We start from the raw sequence: 26387 nt of genomic DNA on the forward strand, positions 1-26387 counted from the left end.
ATATAGCTTTTAATACAGATTATACATATTCAACCTTTAAGTCTTAATAAATAAATGAATAAATACAGGAATAAATAAATAAACAAAAGAATAAATAAAAAATATTTTAATTTATTACTACATTCTTGTTCACCTACAAGAATCCCATTTATTCATGCATTTATATATTAATTTATTTATTTATACATGTATTAATGCTTGTATTTATTTATTTATTGCGACTTAAGTCACGTTTTGTCCTCCATACATGTAAGCGGCGTCTTGTGTAGACTGCTGTTGTCATTGGTCAACACAGCCGCTGACAAAAAAGTAGGACGTTCCCGGAAAAAAATCATTAACCGGAAGGGAAGGCCAGAGCCTCAGAAGAAGAAGAAGAAGAAAATAAGAAAAAGAAGAAGAAGAAGACAGCCGCTGCCGATGAGACCAGCGAAAGAAAAAGAAGAAGAAGAAGTGCTGTAAGTCAAACTACTTGAAATCGAAGAATATGGGGTAAAAAAAACAAACACTTTACGCGTTTGGGACTTGTTTCTCGACGAGCTGTTTACCGTGTTTAACGCACCTTCTGTCACATTTTTGGTCAACCGATCAGCCGAGACCGGGTTCAGTCGAATTGTCCATCAGACAGGATCAAGAGAGGCTAACGTTACGAGTTTATAGACCACATAACAGTTTCCAAAATAGCAACGATAAGAAGCATATGACAAATGTTTTTGCCAGCTGCAGACACAATAACAAGTATGAGTCCGCGCAGGTGTGTCAAATGTCAAACAGCTGACGATATGGGGGACAGAAAAAAAGGAAAGTTGTCTGAATGACGTTTTTGGCTGTAACGTTAGCCGCTAACCCACCTAGCCCAACGGCACTAATATGTAATTCCCAGAGTTAGACATTGAGTTTTTTTGTCGACAGTTCACGCCAGAAATCTAGTGCTAATGCTAAGAAAATGATAAAGACGACATTTGACGTTAGCTGCTTGACGTTAGTTAGTAAGTTGGCAAACTGTTACTGACGTTGCCAAACGGTGTTGTGCTATCTGACGCTAAGAGATTGATAGCGGTCGCTTTATTTTGACGTCTCATGGCAAACGGTTTTGACTTTTAATAGCATCACACTCCTATCTCTAACACTTTATAAATCCATAATACAGTTTTTCCTTGCTGGAATTGAATTATTACTAGTCAGAATGATAATTTTATATATCCAAATCGACATTCCTTCTATCTACAATTGTCATTTCAGTTAGCACTAGTACAAATTACGTCACTTTTGCTATTCATGCGTATTGGGCTTTCAATTCTAGCTGTCCACAATTACATTTTAGATATTTACAATAAACATTCTGGATCTCTGTAGTAATGTAATTCTTCCTGGGGAAAACTCCCATTTCAGATATGTTCTTTCTCACTAGGAAGAGTTGAATGACGGATATCTGCAATACATATCCAGTCTAGCTATTAAATGTTTAAATCACTTGTCATAGATGTCACCTATATCTTGCCCTCACAGTCCATCATAGCTACGTACCTTTTTTAACGCATGCAGATAGTGTAAAAACAGCGAACCTGTCTACTACGATAAAAGTCAGCTTAATAATAACTTTATTTATCCTGCAAGGGGAAATTCATTTTTTTCACTCTTTTATTCATGTTACACACACATGCACAGGACCTACATACATGAAATGAATGTGAGGGGGCAGCCCAGGGACAGGCACGCCAAGCAGTTGGGGGTTCGGTGCCTTACTCAAGGAGATGAACTGTCATCTCTCCAGCAACGAGTACACGCTCCATGCAGGGACTCAAACCATTGAACCTATGGTTCCAAGCCCCCAATGGACTGAGCTACTAACCCCCCTCTCTTCTAGAGCTAAAGTTAGTCACAGCCAGACAGAAGTAAACATCTTTTACTTAGTAACTTGTACTTGTAATTGTAACTATACATGATAACATTGGTAGCATGCACTAGAGCTCGTCAAGTAGCTAATAATTGTTGTTAGCCTCAACTCACATACGCACCTTTTTAGGTTGTTTGACACCTTATTTGTCTCTTTTGAAATGTTCCTATGTTTGTAATATCAGATGCATTTTTATACTACATCAATTTACAAGGTTGACGTGAAGCTTTAGGGACTCATCTGAGGTAGTTAATAGGGGTCACAGTTCCTTACGCTCAGGCCAGTAAATGCCAGCAAGCTTGTACTTTCGCACATGAAGTGTCATAAAGATGTCATTACTGCTGACAGCCTTTGTGGTGTTTTCCTGCCAGTTCACATTGTTGAGGTTATTGTGTCTGCATGTGCCCTTTCATTTAACATCAAATACATTAACACACGCATGACGGTGTCTTCGTAGCTCCTGTTTATGTCTGAATTAAGCGAACAGGGACTGGACCTTTTTGAGACAGAGATGGGATTTACAGTTACTTGCTTGAGCTCATCTTATGTTTATGGCGTATGGACCTTGTCCTTCTAAAGTGATGAAGTATCTTGACACACCGGCCCTGAAAGAAGAACTTTGAATCTGTCCCCAAACATAAACAATACATGATATTTGGGTTTGGGTTCATTAAGGACACTTATCCCTTCTTTTACTCTAGTTATATTTCAACACTGTCTAAAGTTGTTGGTCAATACTATTGAACTGACAAGTAGAGCCTGCTTAATGTGTTTTGTTCCTTAAAGTGTATTATGGTCAAATGGATTTATTAGCCAATATCGGGCCACCACAGACATATCTGTATCTAGGCTATTGGCGTAAATGTTTTCAAATATGTGTCAATATGAACTCTTTTTATACAGAACATATAATTCAGAAAGTGACACATGGGGCGATTTTGATATAGTGACATGTAGCTATTTTTTAATGTAAATGATAAGCAATTGCCTTATAATGAGCATACAGTTCTATTTAGCTATTTATTTAATATTTCTTTATTATTTTATTTAAATGGTCAGCAATTGACCAGCGATACTTAGCAAAATGATAATTCAACCATTTATTTTATTTATTTAACACTTTCTATGTTCAGTTAGAACCGGTTGACGTATAAAAGTAAAAGATAATCAGTCAAGTTTCCCCTCTAAAATTGTGTCGGGGCCAGCGTTGGTGAGCTGCCATCAACTAGGCCTAAACCAGAAAGGATGCCTCTTTATGCCATGATTAGAAAAACTGTGCAAGACTCAGCCTATGTAACACTTCTCTAATATGGTAAGCAGTTGCGTAACTTGGTGCCTTATTTATTTTTCAGTTAATAAATACTATTTTTCAGTTAGTAATTATTTTCAAACTTATTGATTAGTTTTGAATTTTTGACTGTGATTTCACAGGCGGGTGCATCTTTGACTGGGCCTATGGATAACTTTAGCTATATTTCTCTGTTTGGGTACAGAGCGTTTCACACATAAGTCACGAGAAAAGGAAGTGCCTGTTATTTCCTATTCGCACTGCTAACTACTAGTGATGAGTAATATGTTTGCCTTTCCTGTTATGTCCCAACTTTCCCATTCACTGTTTCTGCCCAAAGCCATTCTTTATTAGAAACCTGAACTGTTGAATGGCTTACCTTGGACCAGGAGCTTTTCCTGTTTCATTAGAAATCTCAAGGATTGGTCTGTTTTTTTGTGTGTCTTGGGGCAAAATGTTACATATGAAAGCATTTTCCAATAATGCGATGGTCTTGGATAGCCTACATGGCGTCCCTGTACCTGGAAATTTGCTATTAGTCATTTGGCATAATAGACATTGACAGAAGAAGGATGATTGTGCAGCCCCTCATATCAGACACCACCAGTTCTTCCAGGACCCCACCCTAAAATAATTTGAACAACACAAGTCCCTGCTTGTGTTCTTGAAACTGGTATAGTGATACCGGCAGCAACGGTTGTTTGACTTCTACTTGAATGGAATGTGTGACTGGGTTCAGCTTTTCTTTCATTACATCTTGGCACACTGTTAAGTATACTCCAAAGTATATGTTTATTCTCTGTAATCAATATCTAAGTTCCTTACAAAGAACTTATCCTGTAATATAGTTTAAATTGCATGGCCTACAATGGAAAAAATATCCAATTATTAAAAAAAAAAAAAAAGAGGCCTCTAAATTTATGCTGTTGGTTTGAAACTGCATATGAACATCCATGTCGATGCTGAGGATGAAGAGAAGAATCCAAACTTTGTCTAGCCTCAGTATTTAAACCAGACCAGTTTCAGACTATACAACAAACAACAAACTTCTTTTTTTAATGGCGGGGAGTCATAAAATCATTCAAGGAAAGTGTTGACTAGAACTCTGAACTAATAGTTATGTTGAAGTGTAGCAGTGCAATGCATGTTTGAGAATTAACTTTCATTCATTACTGAAAAGTATTACGTCACTTTATTACTGTTTTAATGAGTCATTTTTGTCGCAGTTGTTTTGGTACAGATTTTGAATTTGAGTAACACTACCATAAATTATGTTGTGTGTCTATACAAGTGTTTAATTTGTGCACCCATTCTCATATTAAGGTGTTCAATGCTTTGTAATTCCTGCCAGGCGCTTGGCTCTCACGCTGGCAGCAGAGCATACAGGAGGCCACGATGAATATTTCACAGGCTCTCCCTCTTGTTTGCTGTTTCCTCCTCCCTCTTGCGCTGACCCATGTGCCACTGTCTCTCTCTGTGACCCACTTCCCTGTGGAGGTCTTCAGAGCCCATTAGGAATGCCATCAAAGCATCTGGCGCATGCTGCTTGAGATGTGTGCAGGTCTGTCTCGGTGCAACAAAGAGCCTCTGATTGCAAGCGAGACAGCCACTTCTACTATTGATGTTACTGTTCAGTTAGACTGTGTGTATAGAATTAGATATAATAGTTGTTTATCTTCCTATTTTTAGTTTCTATTGGTGGCAAAAACAAATCTTCAGTCCGGGACACTCTGCATCGCTTCATATAAGCTACTCTTTCTGTGGACAGGTGAAAGCTCATCTCTGCTGCTTGCAATCAAATTACTACAGGCCGACTGTTTGACCCAGCGAACAGAATGCCTTTATTCCTTCTGCAAACTGCTGCTGCCGTGTAGGATACCCCCTGCTCTTTCAGACCATGTGATAGTGTGAGTTTATGTGTGTGCGTGTGTGTGCTCATTAAAGAGTCCAGTGAGACCTTAAGTGCTCAGCTGATTTCTGCTGTAGTTGGATACAGTAGTACTACTACCATGCAGCCTTTTTATAATCTATATCAAAAGTAAACAGGTTTGGTAACATGCTGAAATTCATCATAGCATGTGTAGAGACAACTTATTTTTAAGTTAAAGGCGAAAACACTAAAAAAAAGTATGCTTTTATATGCCATGATGCTCTGTGACAGTTATTTCCCAAATTAAACTAATGCTGCAAAACACAATGATAGAAGCAGCAGAAATAAGTTCATATATATTTAACCTATGTGCATGGTTGGTACTCTGTCAAATGAAGCATGCCAGTTCTGAATATTTTATGGACAAAGCCATGATCTCCTGTCACATGCTGAAGCTTAACTCCGGCTCAGCAACAAGCACAGAAAAAAACAAAACCAAAACCAAACTCTAAAGACTATCGGTAGTGACATCTTTACTTCATGTTTGAAGTTTCCCCTCTCACTCAGGAATGGTTTAACATTCTTCTTCTCTTCAGTATGCATTGTTTTTCTGCATTAAGTTGTCCCAGTGACAAAGCTGAGGCTATCCTGAGTTTTAATGTGCTCAGCAGTAAAATGTCTTCTGCAATCTTCACTTCCTGCTTTGAGCTGAGTTGTATTTCCTGTCTTTTGACCAAGCAGAAGCTGGTTGACCTCATGTGTATAAACCAACTGAAAAAAGATTAGGCAACGTTTCATACATGCAAAGCAGGCCAAAGTCAAGGGAATAAATGGATGACTCATTTTAACTGTCTTTGTATGCTGTTGTCACGTAAAGTTGTGTGACTTATTTTGGCAAAATTAGGCTGGATTTAAGAATTTGATGAACAACTTTAAAGGTCCTATATTATGCTCCTGGCTCAGGTTTATATTTGTATGTTGGGCTTATACTAGAAGATGTTTAAATGGTTTAATGTTCAAAAATCACTTTCTTTTTCCTATACTGTCGTTCTAAATATCCCTCTGAACGCTCCATTTTAGGGCCTGTCTCCTTAAGACCCTTACCCGAAAAAGCCCAGTCTGGTCTGATTGGTCTATGTTAGCGGGCCTTCTGCGCTCTCTGCATCTCTGCACTGCCATTGGAGTCACTGTAGTGGTACTTTCTAACTATACATAGTGTAGTTGTGACTTCACAATTGTACAAAAGTCCTGATGGCTCCATTAAAGGCACAGTTTCTGTTTTTGGGCTGTGTGGATTAAGCATTATGACCTCGACCTGCTTTTATATAAAAACCTAAAACTTTTTACAATACAGGACCTTTAAAGCAACCATGGTGTTGCAGGTTCCTGTTAGTATCGATTGTAAGCTGCCTGAAATCCACAACAAGACTGAGTCAAAATATATTGAACATTTTATTAATGCCCCTTGGTCCTTGTTGAAAAAATGTGGTCAACAGAAGTTGAAAAAAACAACAGCTATTTTTTGATTTGCTGATTATTATTAATGCTTCGTTATTTGGTTTTAGTGTTGCGACATGTAAACAGCCACAAAGATCTTAACACGTTTTAGCCCTGACATCAAGCTGTGGCCAAATTTGTTAAGAGATGTCTTTATGCTTTTCGGGGGGTGTTTGGACAAGACTTTATACTAATTTATTTTTGTTTTATATTTGTTTAACGTAAACCTGTTTCTGTACATTTGCACCATCAATTCTCCTGATCCAGCTTTTTATTTGCTTTATAGTTGTATGTATGTTCGTGCTGTATATATATTTATTTACTTAAAAATATGCGTATACATTCTGTGTATTCTTTGTAGGTAGTTATGCTGAAGTAAAGCAAAAGTAAGAAATCCATTCTATTGTGTATAGTGCACCATGGACATGTGGGAGCATGAGAGAGGACACAGTTAGAAGTGTCCTCCTCCAACACTTGTTTATACTAAACATGGTTAAATAATATACTCTTTATCTGAAAGCCCAGCCCCCGTGTGATGCATGTTTCTGTGTAAACAACTTAAACTATAAAATGTCTGATGGTAATCTTGGCTAAAAACAAAGACTTAAATGCAGAGTTATTTTAGTTTCACTATATTTTACTTGATTCAGTCTTTTATTGGCAGCTGCCAGCAGGAACAAGGAATTAATCTTGTTCAGTGTTTCTGGGTCTTCTGCATCTGCGCTGTCGGCGTCTCTCCATCGTCATTGCAGCCGGGGAATTACTGTAATGGCACTGTAGCGGTTGTAACATGATGAACATTTTGATACTTTCACAGTATTTGTAGAGCGCCGTGATCTGCTTTATAATAAAAAAAGACATGGAAATCTTACTTTTTACAATATCGAACCTTTAATCAACCGTGATACTCAGCAGATAACATGGTTATTTGAATGGAAACTCTGTTTTCTGTTTAAAAATATAAGACTTATATACTAACATACTGAATATGTTGTGTTTTCCAGCTCCCACTGGTGAGGTTTCCTCTTCCTCTGGCTCATCTACCCACCTGAACTAGCTCAGCCTCACCAGCCCCCCCGCACCAAGCCCAGGCCTAAAGCCAACCAGACTTCCTCCCTCTTCTCCCGGCTTGGTCTTTCTTCTCCAGATTTTCAACATTGCACTATGGCAGGGCGAGGCGGACCAGCACGGACCAATGGCACTGCAGCAAGCAACAAGATCTGCCAGTTTAAGCTAGTGTTGTTGGGGGAATCAGCGGTGGGAAAGTCCAGCTTGGTGCTGCGCTTTGTAAAAGGCCAGTTCCACGAGTACCAGGAGAGCACCATCGGAGGTGAGGGTTTTGTTTGATTCCCAGAATTGTATCTGCTCTCTGTCATGCTTTAATGTCCTCATAACTGCAAATTATAGCTAAGAGGGATTAAACAAAATACTCAATATTAATACTAATACTGAAATTATTTAAAGTTTTTATCAAAGAATTTGCATGGATTTGCATGTTAAACCTAAACAATAACATAATTATTAGCAACATGAATTATAATGAATGCATCATGTTGCTGTACACAATCTCTATTTTCTTGTCATTTTGTACACTCTCATAACATTTTCAACACATCAGTGGACATAACATAACTGCTGCAGCAGAAAAAAACATGTCCCTGCCAGTGCAGAGGAACTTCTTGCCTGCTTGCCGGTCTTAATCATTTCTGTTGTCAGAGTCTGTGCAGGAGAATGAGTGGCAGAACCAGTTCTTTGCAAGTGATTACCTCACTCTCCTCCCATGAGCCTCCAAGCTCCTCACACATGGCAGACACATCTATTGATTTTGTAGAAACAAATTACATTTCTAAATATTTTTGGACGACAAAGAGCTGAAAATGGACAGATTGCACTCTGCAAATACCAGTTCTGAGGCAGCAGAGGAGTGAGGTTATTTGAAACAGGAAGGAATTGAGACAACAATGAGGATTTCCTGGACCTCATGTAGATCAGTGAAGCTGCTGAAGGAGTGCTGTTACGCCTGAAAGCAAGAATATTATAATTTTGCAAAGTGTTGGGGTTAAATTTGTTCTTTTTGTGTAGTGGTGACTACAGCTCGAGGGCTACAGAAGTAAACATCTAACCTGGATGTTAAGTGCAAATCCTCAGTACAGATGAAAAAACACAAATGGCAGGTTTCCACTCTGCTGACTCCTGAGACTGGGCTTGTTGTTCATTATTTTATTAACTTTACTTAAGCCTGTAAATGTTCTCAACTTTGCAACTTTCCCACTGGCCTCCACTCAGCCTCAGCACTCTGAATCCTTCAGCTTCTTGCTGCAAATGACAACGTGCTCTATTATTCTATGTGCTGAGTTTAACAGAGGTTTGACCATGAACATAAACTCATACTCTTGCATAAAAACCTGAGGTCAGGTAATCTGGGCAGTCTTATTTTAAGGTTAACTTGCTTATAATTAGCATCCCTGGTAGATAGAGCTGCAACTGTTATTTTCATTATCTATTAATCTGCTGATTACAGAGCCCAAGATGACCTCTTCAAGTTGCTTGCCTTGTGTTAGTAATTGTTTTTTTTCCACTGCCTAGTATTTTTTTATGTATCATCTCGGTCGGGGTAGGCTGAGCCAATACTAAAAGGTCGCGTTAAAACACTTCAGACCTCTGATTGGTCAGAGAGATCCGCTACTAGCACGACACGGGGCCTCCTGCAGAAACCTTCCATTTTAAAATGGCCAAGCTACTGTCAATTACAACCCCAAAGATTTTTTTATTCACTTGACCTGAATTTAAAAAGAAGACAGCTTGCAAAACCTCCCCATGAAAGGATGACGCGAGTGTGAAGATAATGTCAAAGTAGTTTCACTCTGCATCTGTATGGCAATCAGCTATCACATCACATCCACACTAATGTAGTACTATCCACAGGGGAAACCAAAAAAAAGTGAATTGAGCACAGCTGGAACAAGTTAATGATTGCCATTTTTCAATTGAAAAGTGATAAATTATCAATTTATTGTCATTATTATTTGACTACTCACTTCACTAGTAGTCTTAAGCTGGAATACTGTGAGATCTGGAGTAAATCTACTAAGAATACATTAACTATCAAAAGAAATTATTTTTGTTTCACTGATTCTGGAAGTGTGTCTGTCTCTGTCCATCTGTCCGTCTTTTCTCTCTTTCTCTCTCCTTTTCTTCCTCCCCGACCGGTCAAGACAGATGGCCGTCCTTCATAGAGCTGGGTCTGTCTGACGTTCCTGTCTGTTATAGGGAAGGTTTTCGTTGCCTACGGAGGAATTGTTGGGTCTATGTAAATCATAAATAAGTCATAGAGTATGGTCTATACCTACTCTGTAAAGTGTCCTGAGATAACTTTTGTTATGATTTTACACTATAAATAAAATTGAATTGAATTGAGTTGAATTGCTTTGTAGTGTTATGCTGAAGCAACATTTCTCCATGATTCCTACATCTTCTGAGTAATGTGGCTGTAGGATGTGGGGACCGGATGCTCAGTGCTTACGCTCATCAAAGACTCACGAGTCAGCATGTTTTCTATTCTACTGAACCTTGTAGTCAGCTGCATTCCTGGTCAAAGATTACAAAGCTTTAAAGTCTGTGCAAGTGAGCGCTCCGTTTCTTCTGTCATGTGACAGTCTGCTGAGTAAGCGAGTCATATGCAGTTGTGCCTACAGTGCTAGTTATGTGCTACAGTATGTTTTTACTGTACACATGATATTTTTTCTCTTTTGTATTTACAAAACGATACAGCGCCATTTCCATGGCGCTGTATCGTTTTCTCTTCCGGCATGTTTTCTTAATAGTGCTGTAACGTTTGTCCGTGTTTCATCATCAAATCATATCAAATCAAACTTTATTAATAGAGCACATTTTAAACGACCAACGCTCAACCAAAGTAGACGGATGTCATGCTCAGCCTGAATTCAAAGCCATGGAGAACAGGTGGGTCTTCAGTAAGGACTTAAAAACCTCTAGGCTGTGGGCTGATCTAATGTGCCAGGGCAGGCTATTCCAGAGCCCAGGGGCAGCTGCCGCCAAGGCTCGGTCCCCTCTGGTTTTCAGTCTGGTCCTGGGGAGTGTGACAGTGTAAAAGTTCAGTTAAGGGGTGCCAGTCCATTTAGAGCTTTAAAAACAAATAACAGTTTAAAATCACTCCTGAAGCGGACAGGGAGCCAGTGAAGCGAGGCCAAGACTGGTGTAATGTGGTCGAGCTTTCTTTTACCAGTCAGGAGACGAGCGGCTGCAGTCGACGAAGCAACGACTGGTCGACACCAACATACAGAGAGTTACAGTAATCCAGCCGTGAAGAAATAAAGGCATGGATCACTCTCTCTAGATCTTTGAGGGGAAGATAGGCCTTAATCTTGGCTAAGAGTCAAAGCTGGAAGAAACTTGTTTTGACGACAGAACTAACCTTCCTGTCAAATGTAAAAGCACCATCTAGTGTTACTCCAAGGTTCTTGACATGAGTGCGGGAGTTGGGAGTAAGTGGGCCCTGAAAACCTACAGTAAAAACCTGAACATTCTGCCCAAACATAATAATCCCTTTTTTTTTTCATTAAGGTTGAGAAAGTGTATGTCCATCCAAGTTTTTACATCTGATAAGCAATCAAGCAATGGCTGCAACGGGTCCTTACTACTGGACTTTAAAGGGACCTAGATCATGGTCTAAATCACTACATTTTGAAGTTTAAATATTAGACCTCAGCCCTGTAGATAACACTTCAGCCATTTTCTCTGATATTGTTTCTAATGAGTATTTTCTTTTTCATTCCAGCTGCCTTCCTCACACAGACTGTATGTCTGGATGATACAACAGTCAAGTTTGAGATCTGGGACACTGCAGGACAGGAACGATATCACAGCCTGGCACCCATGTACTACAGGGGCGCTCAGGCTGCCATCGTGGTCTACGATATCACCAACACAGTAAGACTTAGGTCATTTGTTTGCTGATACTTGTCTTAAAGTGTTGGTTGATGATTGCTCAATTCAAGAGACAGCTGTAGACCTTTGCTCTGTTTAATTTGACAGTCATATGTAACATGTACAATGTGTTTCCCCCCTCCCAAAGGATACATTTACACGTGCAAAGAACTGGGTGAAGGAGCTCCAGCGACAAGCCAGCCCAAATATTGTTATTGCACTGGCAGGAAACAAAGCAGATCTGGCCAACAAGAGAGCCATAGATTTCCAGGTAAATGGGGATTTCGACAGTCTGGTTTTGCAGGTTACAATTCTTTAATGACATTCTTGAGTAAATGAATATAAGCCGTTAATATCTCTGCGTTGTATTTCTTTCTTCAGGAAGCACAAGCATACGCAGATGACAATAGTTTGCTCTTTATGGAGACTTCAGCCAAGACTGCTATGAATGTCAATGAGATTTTTATGGCTATAGGTAAGACACATTTTACTGTTCTGTAAACCTGCAACAATTAGTTAATGTCTGTTCTCAACAGAAAGTAAATCTGGTCCCATATCATGAGACACCAGGTTTTTTTAAGTTATAAAGCAGTTGGAGTTGCTATAAAAATACTGTGATCTACAGTGAAATCCTTTTTTCAGAAACTGCCTTTTTAAACGAGCAGTCAGGACCTCTGTACGGTTGTGATGTCACAACTGTAGTATATATTGGCAGAAAGTGTCTCTACAGTAATTCCAGGACTCTAATGACGCGCAGAGACGCGTAGAGCACATATTCGGTAGACCCAGAAACGCTGATCAATCAGAGAATATTGGGTTTTTTTGGGAGGAGGGCTTAAAGAGACGGGCGCTACAACGGAGTGTTTCAAGGGTGAATACAGGTATATTCAGACGGACATTATGAGAAAAATAATTTGTTATATAACAACGTTGAACATTAAAGCATACAAACATACAATTGCAAGTATGGACCTGAAAATTAGCACAATATGGTACCTTTTATTGGTTCAACATTTTCAAACATGAGCTGTTTTTTCCTGTTTTACCGTAAATTGGATTTCTTTTGGTTTTGTTGGTCAGATAAAACAACACTCTTTTACGATTTTCTTATGTTTCATAGACAAAACTATAGCGAGACAGAAAAATGGGTCATCATTTTACAGCCTGACTGCCATGTCACCGTCGTGCAGAAATGAATTGATTGTGCTTTCAACCCAAAAACAGCCAAGAAGCTTCCCAAGAACGAGCCTCAGGGTGGAGCTAGCGCTGGTGGACGAACCAGAGGCGGCGTGGACCTGCAGGAAGCTGCACCGCAGGGCAGAAGTGGCCAGTGCTGCGGGGGCGGGAACTAACAAGCACAACGAGTCGGCTGATCCAACCAACCTACAGCTTCGATCAACAAGACCAGATATTAGCCCGCTGTCAAACAATGCCCAATCGGTCAAACCAAACCATGGTCGGACCAACCCCCCAATGAGCAGCAAAGCACCAATTAACTGTTTTGGCAAATGAGTCCACTGGCCAGTAAGCTGCCAGACCCCTCTGGCGGTTGAACCAACCAACAAACCAAGAAATCAACCCACAGGCTTATTTACAGAATCATGTTTTAACCCCAGGACTTGCCGATCCATGACCTCTCTATTGATGATGGACACTTGACGTCACCTTAGGGGGAAAAAAAAACGAAAGTCCCATTCATGGAAGAAGGAAAAAAGATCAGCCATTACCAATGGCACTTAAAAGGGCCATCTTGCTCACCTTTTGTTTCTGTATTTGTGTAGAGGGGGAAAAAATAAAAAATCAGCAGGAAGGAATATAAACGGGCTCCATGGCCCTGTCCTTTCACCCCCTACCACCCCCCGCTCTCCCATGCACCTTACCTTTCCATCATGGTCTTATGTTAAAACTCCAAGTGCATGCAGCAGTCCTTCACTTTTCTGTCTTGTTCCTGGTCAGCTTCCTGGAAAAGATTAAGAGAGAAGGTTCATAACAGGAGAACAGGAATGAAACCTATAATTCCTTCTTGGTAGAGCTGTGTAGATTGAATTATTACATTGTTATTGTTATCACTATTATTATTACTTTGACTTCTTTTGACACAGGCTGTTCAGTGTGATTTTAAAGCCTTTAAGGTTTTGCAATCATCCATCTATGTTATCAAACCATATACAGTAAATACAACTTTATTAACATTGTCACCCATAAGTAATTTTAGCATTAATGTAATGTTTTTGAATCATCAGTGTACAATAACAAATACATGAAGCAAGATTTGTTTTCTTGACCAAAATGACAACTGTGTATTGACAACATTGCTGTATTTTTATCAGACCTTTCAAGTTTATAATCAATCAGTAGTTATTGTCAAAACAATATCTTCCCAATCTCTACATTATGTTTTGTCAACCTTAATTATTTTGTGATGGATTATTTTTTTTTTATGTCTCAATTTTTTTTTCTGAAGATCTATGGTATTAAATGCACTGGTTCTGTCTCATCATCTTTGTGAATTGAGATGTTATCGTCAACTTCCTTTACTTTTTCGTTTCTCTCTGTATGTTCTTACTCTTCATATCAGGGAGGGATTTCAACTGTAATGTCAATGTCATCCTGTTATGGCATCAGCTAACTAGCACAACAGTACCTGCTCAGCAGCCACTGCTGTTAAGTGGGGGGTCGGGGGGAAAGGAGATTTTTTTTTTTTATCAATAAACAAGGGGAAGGTATATTTTCTGTATGCCTGTTTAATCATTTCACCAAATGATGATTCCACTGGAACGTTTGCAAAATAAAAGGTCAGTTTGAAAGAAATTTGAATTCCAAAATCGATTAAAATAGAATAATTGAACCTATATATCAGACTTCACCAGTGTGAAAACCATCATCAACAAGTATGTGTAAATATGTCTGACTTTTTACTCCTCCACAAACTACATTACCCATAATCAACACAGGCAGGCGTGTTGCATTCAAGTGCAGTTACCGTGCCCTAAAGAATATTAAATTACAGCCTTTCTATGTACAACCAAGTCTATTAAATGAACTGACCATTCTAAATCCCTTCTTAAGAGACTGCAGTGTTTCTAATATTCTGTCTACTGGTAAATAGTACATATGTATTATTTATTGCAGGGTTGTTCATTGAAATCCATTACATGGAGTCGAGCTTCATATTGTTTGATAACAAAATTAAAATTATTAGTGCAGATATGATATACTGACATGATTGAACACCCTTATTGATACCTGTAAGTACAGGTATATTGATATCAGAATTAATATTAAGACATTTTTATTTGAATAGCACATTGAAAAACAGTAGGTGAACCAAAGTGCCAATGTAATTCCTACCAAAAATATATAATGTTAATGTTTATGATGGTAACCAGAAAACATTAACGCATAATTCGATGATTATAGTTTTCTAATTTTGAAACCGTAAAACCGGAATAGTATGGTACTATGCCTGCATTGACGCTTATTTTACTATTGCAATTCATGACATTTACCACAAGAGGGCAGTGAACGCTCATGAACCTACCACACTCATGTCTATGCCCTCCCTCACCTACTACAAGAGAATCAAGTCAGACATAATATCATACTAAAACTTCCGGTAAAGACATTTACCGGATAGAATTACACAGATGTAATATTAATGTTTAAAGTATGATTACGTCCAAAATAGATATTTCTTTATCTTATTTATAGATGTATTTATTCATGTATTTATTAATTTATGTAATAATTTCTTATTCATCATTTATTGCTGTATATATTTATTTATACATTTATGTATTTGTTTGTTTAATGAGTCGTGTTTATTCCTCCATACTTTACATCCTGATGCTTGCACGTTATGTTAATTTTGCACTAAAGTTCTTCATAAAAATTAGAAAATAGTTAGTAAAAAAATTAAAAAATAACTTGTGACCGGTCTTTGTATGATTGACGCATGTTCATAACATCTCTGTTGTAATGGGAAAATCTCAACAAATTCACTTCCAGACACTGCTGCTCTTGAGTCCTCTGAAGTCTGATTTTGTCCAGAGCACTTGAAGGCAACATATGAGGTAAACGGGAGCAGAAGAGGAGTCTAGCAGCGTGGACATGTCGGAACCGGCGGCGCAGGCCTTGCAACCCCGGCTTCTCCAAGCCCAGTCTGCTGGGTCAGCTGGGTCAGCTGGGTCCAGTACTGCCGCGACAGGCTCCGGGTCAGGGACTAGTGACCCGGCCAGACCGGGACTTAGCCAACAACAACGTGCAAGCCAGAAGAAAGCCCAAGTCCGAGCTTTCCCACGGGCGAAGAAGCTCGAGAAACTTGGCGTATTCTCCGCATGCAAGGTAGCTTAGCTGTTAGCTTAGCTTAGCCAAAGTTCACCACAACAAAGCACTCCTCGGGCAGTATTAGCATCAGTGTATACGGTGTAGCAAATGATAGCACAGCCAAGGCACCGCAAACAATAATATAAACTAGTAGCGTAATCATCTAGCGTTATTGTTTACTTTTGTAGCTAGCTAGCTAGATCCCTTGATATACTTGTATCATTCACATGAGATATTTAAAGAGAATTGGAGATCAGCTAGCTTAACTGATTAGTCAGTCATTGATGTCCATAAAAGCAGCAATTGAGTTACTGTTTAAATAGCTTTATTTTGTGTTCCGCATATGTTGCTTATTCTCAGGCCATTGACACATGCAAGTGCAATGGATGGAAAAACCCTAATCCACCATCGGCCACACGTATTGACCTGCAACAGCAAGTAGCCAGCCTGAGCGAGCCGTGCCGCAGTTGTGGACATGCTCTGGGTACAAACTACCCAACTTACACATATACACCCCAGCAAATACAGATACATTTTCTGGGACTCGTGCTGTGACTTTAATATCATGCATTGCTTACAGCTAATCATGTGTCCCACTTGGAGAACGTGTCCGAGGATGAGATTAACAGGCTGTTGGGGATGGTGGTCGATGTGGAGAACCTGTTTATGTCTGTACACAAAGAGGAGGACACTGACACCAAACAGGTCTACTTCTACCTATTCAAGGTAGGCAAAATCAGTGTAACAGTTGAAACAGACCTTCTAATAACAGTGAGTGCATATGCATGATGTATTTTTAAACACTGTCCTTCTCTTCAACCCTATTCCCTTTAGCTGCTGAGGAAATGCATCCTGCAGATGAGCCAGCCAGTTGTAGAGGGATCCCTTGGTAGTCCACCCTTTGAAAAGCCCAACATCGAGCAGGTGAACATGATAATAGAATCATCTATTGGTCATTTAGTGATGTTTAGCAGTAGCTGAAAAAGCATTAGGTTGATATTGCCTGTCTCTGGATACGTGGATGCTTGCCATGTATTTCTTGTGCTTTCTGTTCTTGTTATGCATCCTATCCAGCTGATAGGTCTGACATAACACCCTTTCAAAATACGATTTCCGGGTCCAAACGCTCCATTTAAACAAAACACACAATGGCCGAACATGTGAACAATTTCGGTCACCTCTGTCGTCAGACATCTTTTTTATCCATGAGAAAGAGGTAAAATGACAATTACGTTGTTGTTTTAAAAACTTAAATTTGTTCAAAAAACGGGACACACGTTACTGCTGCATTAGACTTCTCTTTATTGATCCCTTTGGGATGAGTCCTGCAAGGAAATTGAGTTTCCAGAAGCTTACAAAAACACAAGGGAGGTATAAAAAAATACAGTATAAGATAACTAATAAACTCTTAGCTAAATAAATACAGAAACTATAAAAAAAAAAAACAGTAAACAATAATATCTTAGTTAAATATATATAAAGTAGATGTAAGAATACAGGTAAAATAAAATTAACGAAAAATGAAATCAGATAAGTTAAATGTAGGGAAAATGTATAAGATAAAATATATATGACTGTAAATGACAGAAATGAGCAGTAAGAATAAATTATTGCACTTAAGTGGTGGATAAAGTTATTGCACAAAAAATACAAGTGTAGCCTTGTTGTTGTCGTTGTTGAAAGAGTCACGTTTCAATAGCTGGATAGTTTTGTAATGGGACAAAAGGTGTTACACTGTGTGCACAACCTGTGGAAAATGATTTGTGAAGACAAAATCAAGCCGGGTTGCTGCCTTGTCACATTACGTTTTCATCATCTTTATCATCTCCTTTTCTTGATCTTTTGTTCCCTTTTCCTTCACAGGGGGTTTTGAATTTTGTTCAGTATAAGTTCAGCCACCTGGCACCAAAGGAAAGGCAGACCATGTTTGAGCTGTCAAAGATGTTCCTCTTGTGCCTAAATTATTGGAAGCTGGAGACACCAACGCAGTATCGCCAGCGCACCCAGAAAGATGATGGGACAGCATACAAAGTGGACTACACTAGGTGTGTCTGTGTGTGTTTGTGTTGTTATTAAAGAAAGCAGGTACATGCTTTTACTACATGCTGATGTCAGTCCGTAGAATAACAGTTGTTTTTTTTACTTCTGACTCCCAGGTGGCTGTGCTACTGCCATGTCCCCCAGAGTAACGACAGCTTACCGCGCTATGAAACCACTCATGTGTTCGGCCGCAGCTTGCTCAAGTCCATCTTCACTGTGACCAGACGCCAGCTCCTGGAGAAGTTCAGAGTGGAGAAGGACAAGCTGCTACCAGAGAAACGCACTCTCATCCTCACACACTTTCCCAAGTAAGCAGACTCTTGAAATAGTGTGTTTGTGTGACTTTTATGACACATAAAATGTCAAACTTCCCTTTTCATCTTTTATCCCACTCCATGATCAGTTTGAAAAATAATATTAAAATGGTCTTCGCTGGACTTGTATCTGTATTTGTAGAGATGCTGGTGCAAACAGAATATTTGCTTCAGATAGTATGTGTTGGGAAAGTTCAGATATTTGTATCAGCTTCAAACAGGTCATCACTGCTCTATTGTACAAGGTAATTGTGGTTTGCATCTGTGCACCTGAGCATAATGAGCAGTATAAATCTGTAGATAAAAGGTCATGCTCTATGCTTTATTATGATAGTGCAAAGACTGAAAATGTGTTAATTAACATTGTAAAAGTGTTCACAAATCTTTTAGAAAAGATGCAGAATAACAATTCCTAATAGACGAAAAAAAACTACAGTAGGATTCCATAGCATGACCAAAATGGGCCTTTTCAGATAATACCCATGAAGTCTGTATATCAACCAGATGAACTTTACATACAGTCATGTAAAAGAATGACAATTTGTTTATTACTGTAGCTCCCCTATCAGAGGCAGGGGGTTTAATGTTTTTATTAGCTCCTGTCAATGTTTTCACATCTTATGCTGAATGTCATCAGGTTTTTGTCAATGCTGGAGGAGGAAATCTATGGCGAGAATTCACCGATCTGGGAGGCTGACTTCACCATGCCCGCCTCTGAGGGCACGCAGCTGGGACATCAGACAGGTGTGGTGGAAGCAAAGTCACCCCGTTACAAAAAATATTCAGTTTTGGGGTTAAAGGACCATTTAGACATTCATGCTGCATCATACAAAGACACAATGTAAATGGGAAGGAAACAGATTATGAACAGTTAAAACAAGGAAATTCCATTCATCAGCTATATGCATGACAGTACCAATGGTCAAATACATGATTTGTGCATGGTGCAAATAAAAGTGTGCAGACATAGTGAGCCTAATTGAGGTGATATTATAACTTGTAAAGAGTCATACAGAAGTATAAATAGGCATCTATAGTTTGTGATGTGCATAAAATAAATGTATAGGTATGATGGTAAATACGATATCCATAAATATATATATTTCTGTTGTCACAGTTCTTGTTGTGTTGTTTGTAATTAACGATCTGTATGTTGGTGTCTCCATTGCAGTGATCAGTCCTGTGGCAGTCTCCGCCTCGCCGGCTTTGTGCAAAGGTCTGAGCAGCATCTCCTCTCTGGGCAGCATGGACACTGGAGGTGCAGAGCCAATCACAGGTCTGTGAACTCTGCTTTCTTTGATTCTCTATTACATTTCTACCACACCCTCAGTAGCTACAGTGGTACCTCACAGTCAAAAGACTATTCGGAGTGTGATGTAACAACACACCTGTGACTACATACATTACAGAGTTGATGATGGTTAATAAACCCTCACAAACCCTGCATGGTGTAGTTGTTAACAAAACCCTCTGATGGCTCTAAGATATGAGCTCTCTCCCCTCGTTGCTTTGATTCAATCTTGATCTGAATGTCTGCGTCTGTTCAGGAGAGAAACGTAAACTCCCGGAGGCGCTGACCCTGGAGGATGCCAAGCGGATCCGTGTGATGGGAGACATTCCTATGGAGCTGGTCAATGAAGTCATGATGACAATCACTGACCCTGCTGCTATGCTCGGACCAGAGGTGAGTGTTCAGCCACAGGTGATGTCTTATTTTATAACAAATTCCGACCGTAGTACTCACAGTCTTTGCTTATATTGCTAGACTAATCTGCTGACGCCAAACGCTGCCCGCGATGAGACTGCCAGGCTGGAGGAGAGGCGCGGTATCATAGAGTTCCACGTCATTGGAAACTCACTTTCCCAGAAGTCCAACAAGAAGATCCTGATGTGGCTAGTTGGTCTGCAGAATGTCTTCTCTCATCAATTACCTCGCATGCCCAAAGAGTACATCACACGACTGGTGTTTGACCCGTAAGTAGAGGTTCTCATATCGCACGTCACTCTGGGACGCCTGCGCACTATTCTTATGTCTCTGACGTTCACAGGAAGCACAAGACCTTAGCCCTTATCAAAGATGGCCGCGTCATCGGAGGCATCTGTTTTAGGATGTTTCCCACCCAGGGCTTCACAGAGATCGTCTTCTGTGCCGTCACATCCAATGAGCAAGTTAAGGTACATAAAAACTATTTACTCACAGCATTTTGGCAGTCCATATAATCCTTTTGTCGTCAAAAGAGAAAACGTATGATGCTTTTACACTACATGGTACTGCTCAACTAGCTCTTCTTTGGTTTTCCATTACCAAAAGTTGTGGATAGAGCCTGGTACTTTTTTTGGTACCACCTCAGCCAAGGTTCCAAGCGAGCTGAGCCAATACTAAAAGCCGAAGGTTAAAACACTGCAGACCACCGCCTGATCAGAAACAATCGTCAGTGGCTCGATATGAGACATGCTGCAATTTTATATAAACTGAGAACCTTTTTATAAAATGTCAGCTCACAAAACTACGCTGTGACAAAGTGCTGATGTTCCTCTGTTTGGTTTCTGCTGAAAGGATTCAGCAAGTGAAACATTTAAGGTAATGACCCTGCAGTTTCACGGTAGAGGTACCCAACAGACGTGTCAACACTTGAAGGCTTTAACACTAAACAACCAATGTGTTCACATTTTTCATATACTGCTATCCCTGGTGGTAAGAATTTGGCGTTCTCACCGCCGCGGCCCGGGTTCGATTCCCGGTCAGGGAACAACTTCTTCAAACAATTTCCCCCTGGGATTATTAAAGTATTTCTGATTCAGTCATGTAGCTACATGCTATAATGTCAGGGAACACTGTAATCTTGGTTGCTGATGTTAATTTCGGATCATGTTCCTGCTCAAACATGTTTGGTTTAGAAGCTTTTATAGGTGCTATTGGTAGAAAGTGCTGCTATATATCTGTTACAGTCAGTCCTTAGCTGCAGTGAGAGACTGTACCGGTATCATGTTGTAGCAGGGTTCAAATAACTGTCAGTGAATTGTATTAAAGCCAAAGTGTAAACGTCACCACGTCCATTGGGTACGATCTAAGCATTTTTATATGGCTGTCAACTAAGAATCAGGTTTAGACTGAAGTGGAACAGCAGTGTCAAAGTGGTGCCAAAAAAAGAAAAGTACTGTTACCAAAATGGAGATGAGTCGAGCAGAGCTGTACCTTTTATAGTAGACTTCCTGCAAATCAGTCAGAGATGCCTAAAATCCATTCTCAAAAGTAGCCACAGTGCATCATACCGACTCTTTATAACAATAATGACAATCACAATGAAACACCAACTTTATAGTGCTTTATTTTATTTTTTTAAATCATGATTTCTTCTTAAATTATAGTTTTCATACTATGCAAGCTCACCTCTTCTGCATTAAGATTGCCTGGTTAAAAAATAACACTATATCTTCAAAGGCTTTTCATGGCTTTCCTCAAGAAACAGCTACACAATACTTAAAATAAAATAAATCATGAAAGCATTTGCATATGAAAAGATCAGAAGAGTATTGAGATGCCTTTCTGACATTTTCTTTTCTCTTTTGTGTTTTTTCATGTAAGGGCTACGGTACCCACCTGATGAACCACCTGAAGGAGTACCACATCAAACACAACATCCTTTATTTCCTCACTTACGCTGACGAGTACGCCATTGGCTACTTCAAAAAGCAGGTACTACAGGCAAGACCTGTGTATTGGCTCTGCCCCTGTCCTCTTCCCTCCACCGTCTCCTTTCAGTAATTTGTTCTTTCCTCGCAGGGCTTTTCCAAAGACATCAAAGTGCCGAAGAGTCGATACCTGGGATACATCAAAGACTACGAGGGAGCAACCCTCATGGAGTGTGAGCTGAACCCGAGAATCCCCTACACGGAGCTCTCTCATATCATTAAAAGACAGAAGGAGGTTTGTGACGTGACGCTGCAAGATCTTCTCATTAAAGCACAAACATGTTTTCTTCTGTTTTTTTAATATCACTTCCATCTTAAATGTTGTCACAGATTATTAAGAAGCTGATTGAGAGAAAACAGAGCCAGATCAGGAAGGTTTACCCAGGTCTCACCTGCTTCAAAGAGGGTGTACGACAGATCCCAGTGGAGAGCATTCCAGGCATAAGTGAGTGGTTGGTTTGTGCACAATGAAGAAGGGAAAAAAATCAGTTTAACCATATTACTTGCATGTCTTTTCTCTTCCAGGAGAGACCGGCTGGAAACCCAGTAACAAGGACAAAGGGTAAACATTTGGCATTTATTATTTATATCAATGTGTTGTTTGATGTAATGATCAGGTGCTCTGGAGGAGTCTGCCACAGTATCTGTGTTGTTACAACCACTGGGGAACGCCAAAAAACTTAATATAACAAACAACAAATAATTGTCTGTAGCAGTACCTTTGCTGCTTTCTCTCTCCCCCATTTCCTGTCAACCTCCAGCTGTACTGTCAAAATAAAGGCACAAAGGCAAAAAAAGATCTAGAAATAGATCTACAAACTTTTATTGAATAACTATAAAAACTAATGCCTTTGGATTCTGAGACTGTAATGTTTTTCCTACAGTCTGAAGTTATGTCAATATTTTTCTCACTTATCATTCCATGTTTTGCAGGAAAGAGGTGAAGGATCCTGATGTGTTATACAACATGTTGAAGAACCTCCTGGCCCAGATAAAGGTATGGGTCTCTCACACGCACACACGCAAGCAAGCGCACACACACACACACACACACACACACACACACACACACACACGCACACGCACGCACACACACACACATAGGAGTAACAAGAACAGAAACTAACCAGGACTTAATCTCTCCAACAGACTCATCCTGATGCTTGGCCCTTCATGGAGCCAGTGAAAAAATCTGAGGCTCCAGATTACTATGAGATCATACGCTTTCCCATTGGTGAGCAGGCATCCTGTATTGCTGCTTTTCTTCTTCCCGAGTTTTTCACATTCATTAAATTATTGTAAATTAAAAGTGATCATGATTTTCTTCTCCCGTTTTGCCCTCACAGACCTAAAGACCATGACAGAGAGACTGAAGAATAGATACTATGTGACCAAGAAGCTTTTCATTGCCGACCTGCAACGAATTATCACAAACTGTCGCGAGTACAACCCTCCAGACAGCGAGTACTGCAAGAGTGCCAACACTTTGGAGAAGTTCTTCTATTTCAAATTAAAAGATGGAGGCCTGATCGAGAAATGAACTCGGCCGAATAATTATTATGCCGACTTTTCACCCACCAGAAAAACATCGCTAGCTGTTGTCATATCGGGGTTAATGAAAGGGTATGTACATGACTTTACAAGGGAATCGTTGGATAAAAATAACAGAGGGTTGTTTGGAAATATCAGATCAAGTTGAGCATTACAGTGTCAAAACGGCATTATCTTTCCCCTTTTAAGTTGTCTTTTTCTCTTTTCCAGTACTCAAGTGGGTCAATACATGTTTCATTAAGTGTACCAAAGTTATAGGTCCAAGTTGTAACAATACCACCCATTTAAAGTATGACTGACCTGGTTTGTCACATTTAATGACATTTGTTCATTCCAATTAGGTTAAAACTTTTGAGCGGATTTATGCGTAGTGTAGAGTTCTTTCACAGAAAACCGGACCTCGGGACCTAAAGCCACGTTGCCTTCCGTTACTGACAGACACTTGAACATCCCAGACATCTTCATAGGTATAAAGATAAACATTCTTTGAGCAGGGAAGTGGACCTCGGCGCTGAAAGATGGGCAGCAATTTGACTCATTTTGAAACGATTAGTTACAGTCGATTGGTGTAAAATGTATCAAATATACTCGTCAAAAGTTGTTAGTGGAGTGCAAATATGGAACATATGCCAGTTTTAGCTCCAGTGTATATTGAATATCTGAATATTTTGCTGTTGGCTGTTGAAACATTACTTAGCATTCTTCTTTATTCTAAACCAATTATCTAACAACAGACATTGCAGATTAAGCGATAATAAAAACCGTTTGTTGCAGCTCTACTCTTGAGTAGTTGAAGATGGACTGGGCATCAAATATTTACAGCGCTTGAGTGCTAAACAAAATAATTTCCCAATCGTTGCCTTCAAGAAAACACTATTGTTTTCATGTCGTCGACAACATAAGATGCATATTTATACAGTAAATATGATGCATACTGTTTATACACCATTTTCCACTGGCAGGGTTTTATTCCAAATCCTTCAGGATGAGGTCCCACATTAGTAGAGCTTTTACCGTGCTTGCAGGTGATACTGTAGTTGTTGGCATTCTTTCTTTCTGTTGCTAGTCACTTCTACACACTCATGCTAATTAGTCTACTTAGTGTACAGCCACATTCTTTGTTGTGGTCACAGGTTTACTGGATAGTTTATGTCGATAAGATATTAAAGTGATGGGGGTATGCTAACCAGCAGTCCTCATAGTGATTCTAGGTTTGTGGAGAGACGGTAACTGTTTTATTTATCACACCATACACAAGCATGGTGGACAGTTTACAATTTTGAATTCATAAAAGGGTTAATGTTTTTGTGTGTTTGTTTTACAGTGTTTCAAACATTGTACTGTTTGTTCAGTGAGACGCATCCACTTCTTTTCTGGGAAGTTAACTGTCCGATGCTGGTTGAGCCTGCGTGTTGAATGTTCCATTGACTTGTGTATACGTGCGTGTGAGCGTGTTTATTTTGTACTTGAATCATGACTAGCTTTGAATTACTGAAGTGATGTCAGTGTTGCATTATTCAGGGTTGTCTATTGCATACTTCTCCCTCAATCTACCTATGCTGCATTTCAGATTTTCTTAAAAAGGTCAGTCTGAGTGAACTGTTTGAGGATGGATACTGTGTCTAGTTATGGTATAAATGCCCTTTACTGTAACTGTAATACTGTTCATGACAATAAAGTTTTATATATATATATATTTAAAAAGTTTTAACTTGAGTTGGACTGGAGCCTGAAGCAACACAATAACAAAAACCTGCAAGACAACTTTTCCTTTGGGACTTCACAACATACTGCCATGATATCCAATAGATGATGGATGTCACAAGTGTGTCTATCCAGGCTGTTCAAAACCGATTGCAAATATACACGCTACTAACTTACTAATAATGTATAGTATTCATGATTTACATTCACTGTATGCTACATTAATACTGGACACTTTGAAACTGAATATGGGGAAGAAACTCACCATGTCTTGTTGAGAACTAGACCACCAACATAACTGCCTTAAGTGAAACGTCCTATATCATGCTAATTTTCAGGTTCATATATACTCAGGGATTTTTTACTCAAACGTTTTTACATGCTTTAATGTTCAGGAAAAAAACCACTGTCTTAATATATCAGTCTGAAAGGCTCTGTTTTAGTATTTCTCCTTTCAACTTTCATGATTAGTTTTGTACCGGCCAAATAGCTTTCATATCATGGTGTAACTGTGTAAACTGTTCTTTTGAGAAGAAGCAAGAACTTCCCCTGTACCCCTGTTTGAGTCTAGCAATAGGCTTTAGGTTTTGTTTTCCTGATACCATTAGGTAACTATTAGCAACAGTCAGGGCCCATTAAGGGTGTACTGTTTACGAAACTGGCCGACGCTTATGGAGGCCTCTCCCTCAATAAAACGCCACAACTGTAAGCCACATAGACAGTTTAAGAAAATATAAGATTACACATGGCTAGATTATAAAAGGTTTGTGAAATACTTATTTCTTGTCAGTGTAGCACAGGCTTCCTCTGTCGCTGCAAAGTGAAGAGCAGCTGTTGTTGCTGCAGAGCCTCCCTCAGCAGGGCCAGGCAGTGGAGAGAAAAGAGATTTGACTTCAGTTTCTTTTTTTGTCTCACACAGCTGATCATAACAGGTATTAAACCACCACCCAAACCACATGGATGTGTGGGGCTAATCAAGAATGTATTGTAACCTTAGCGTGTACTTTAGAATGTATTATAATTCTTACATTAAGATAGGAATATTTCAATATGATATTTATTGTTATGTACGAAAATAGAGTTTCTGAACATGTTTTCAGGTATTACTTCAGATTTTCAACATGATCATTAATTTATTGCTCTGAGAAACCTGGTATTGCCAAAATGTGCAAGTGTTTAGCTTGACTTACTTATGATTTACTGTCTGTACCTTTGTCATGTACAGTCTATGATTACTGAATGGGCCTGACACACTTGCTTAAA

General features: G+C 39.4%; 2 protein-coding genes across 2 annotated transcripts; both read left to right on the plus strand.

The window, feature by feature from the left end:
- Window positions 1-321: 321 nt before the first annotated feature.
- Window positions 322-14277, plus strand: rab5c (RAB5C, member RAS oncogene family). Its single transcript, XM_083931035.1, has 6 exons — window positions 322-455; window positions 7554-7879; window positions 11348-11499; window positions 11645-11767; window positions 11878-11971; window positions 12721-14277. Exons 2-6 carry the CDS (start codon window positions 7714-7716, stop codon window positions 12846-12848), a joined length of 663 nt encoding a protein of 220 aa, XP_083787161.1. The 5' UTR covers window positions 322-455; window positions 7554-7713; the 3' UTR covers window positions 12849-14277.
- A 1329-nt stretch (window positions 14278-15606) lies between these two features.
- On the plus strand, window positions 15607-24885 carry kat2a (K(lysine) acetyltransferase 2A; the record flags this gene model as incomplete). Its single annotated transcript, XM_083931702.1, has 18 exons — window positions 15607-15840; window positions 16183-16306; window positions 16403-16548; window positions 16657-16746; window positions 17686-17867; window positions 17979-18170; window positions 18814-18920; window positions 19348-19452; window positions 19724-19860; window positions 19942-20150; window positions 20225-20351; window positions 21763-21873; window positions 21961-22104; window positions 22200-22314; window positions 22395-22431; window positions 22803-22866; window positions 23019-23103; window positions 23216-24885. The coding sequence occupies 18 exons, from the start codon at window positions 15607-15609 to the stop codon at window positions 23407-23409; spliced, it is 2403 nt and encodes an 800-aa protein (XP_083787828.1). The 3' UTR covers window positions 23410-24885.
- Window positions 24886-26387: the final 1502 nt, after the last annotated feature.

The sequence above is a fragment of the Echiichthys vipera genome, assembly GCF_963691815.1.
Source record: "Echiichthys vipera genome assembly, chromosome: 17".
Taxonomy (NCBI): domain Eukaryota; kingdom Metazoa; phylum Chordata; class Actinopteri; order Perciformes; family Trachinidae; genus Echiichthys; species Echiichthys vipera.

Excerpts from the sequence above, each read along its gene's own strand:
- rab5c (XM_083931035.1), top strand. The coding sequence starts at position 7,714 with ATGGCAGGGCGAGGCGGACCAGCACGGACCAATGGCACTGCAGCAAGC. Across the intron at positions 7,880-11,347 it reads CCAGGAGAGCACCATCGGAG|CTGCCTTCCTCACACAGACT; the intron begins GTGAGGGTTTTG and ends TTTTCATTCCAG. Across the intron at positions 11,768-11,877 it reads AGAGAGCCATAGATTTCCAG|GAAGCACAAGCATACGCAGA; the intron begins GTAAATGGGGAT and ends TTCTTTCTTCAG.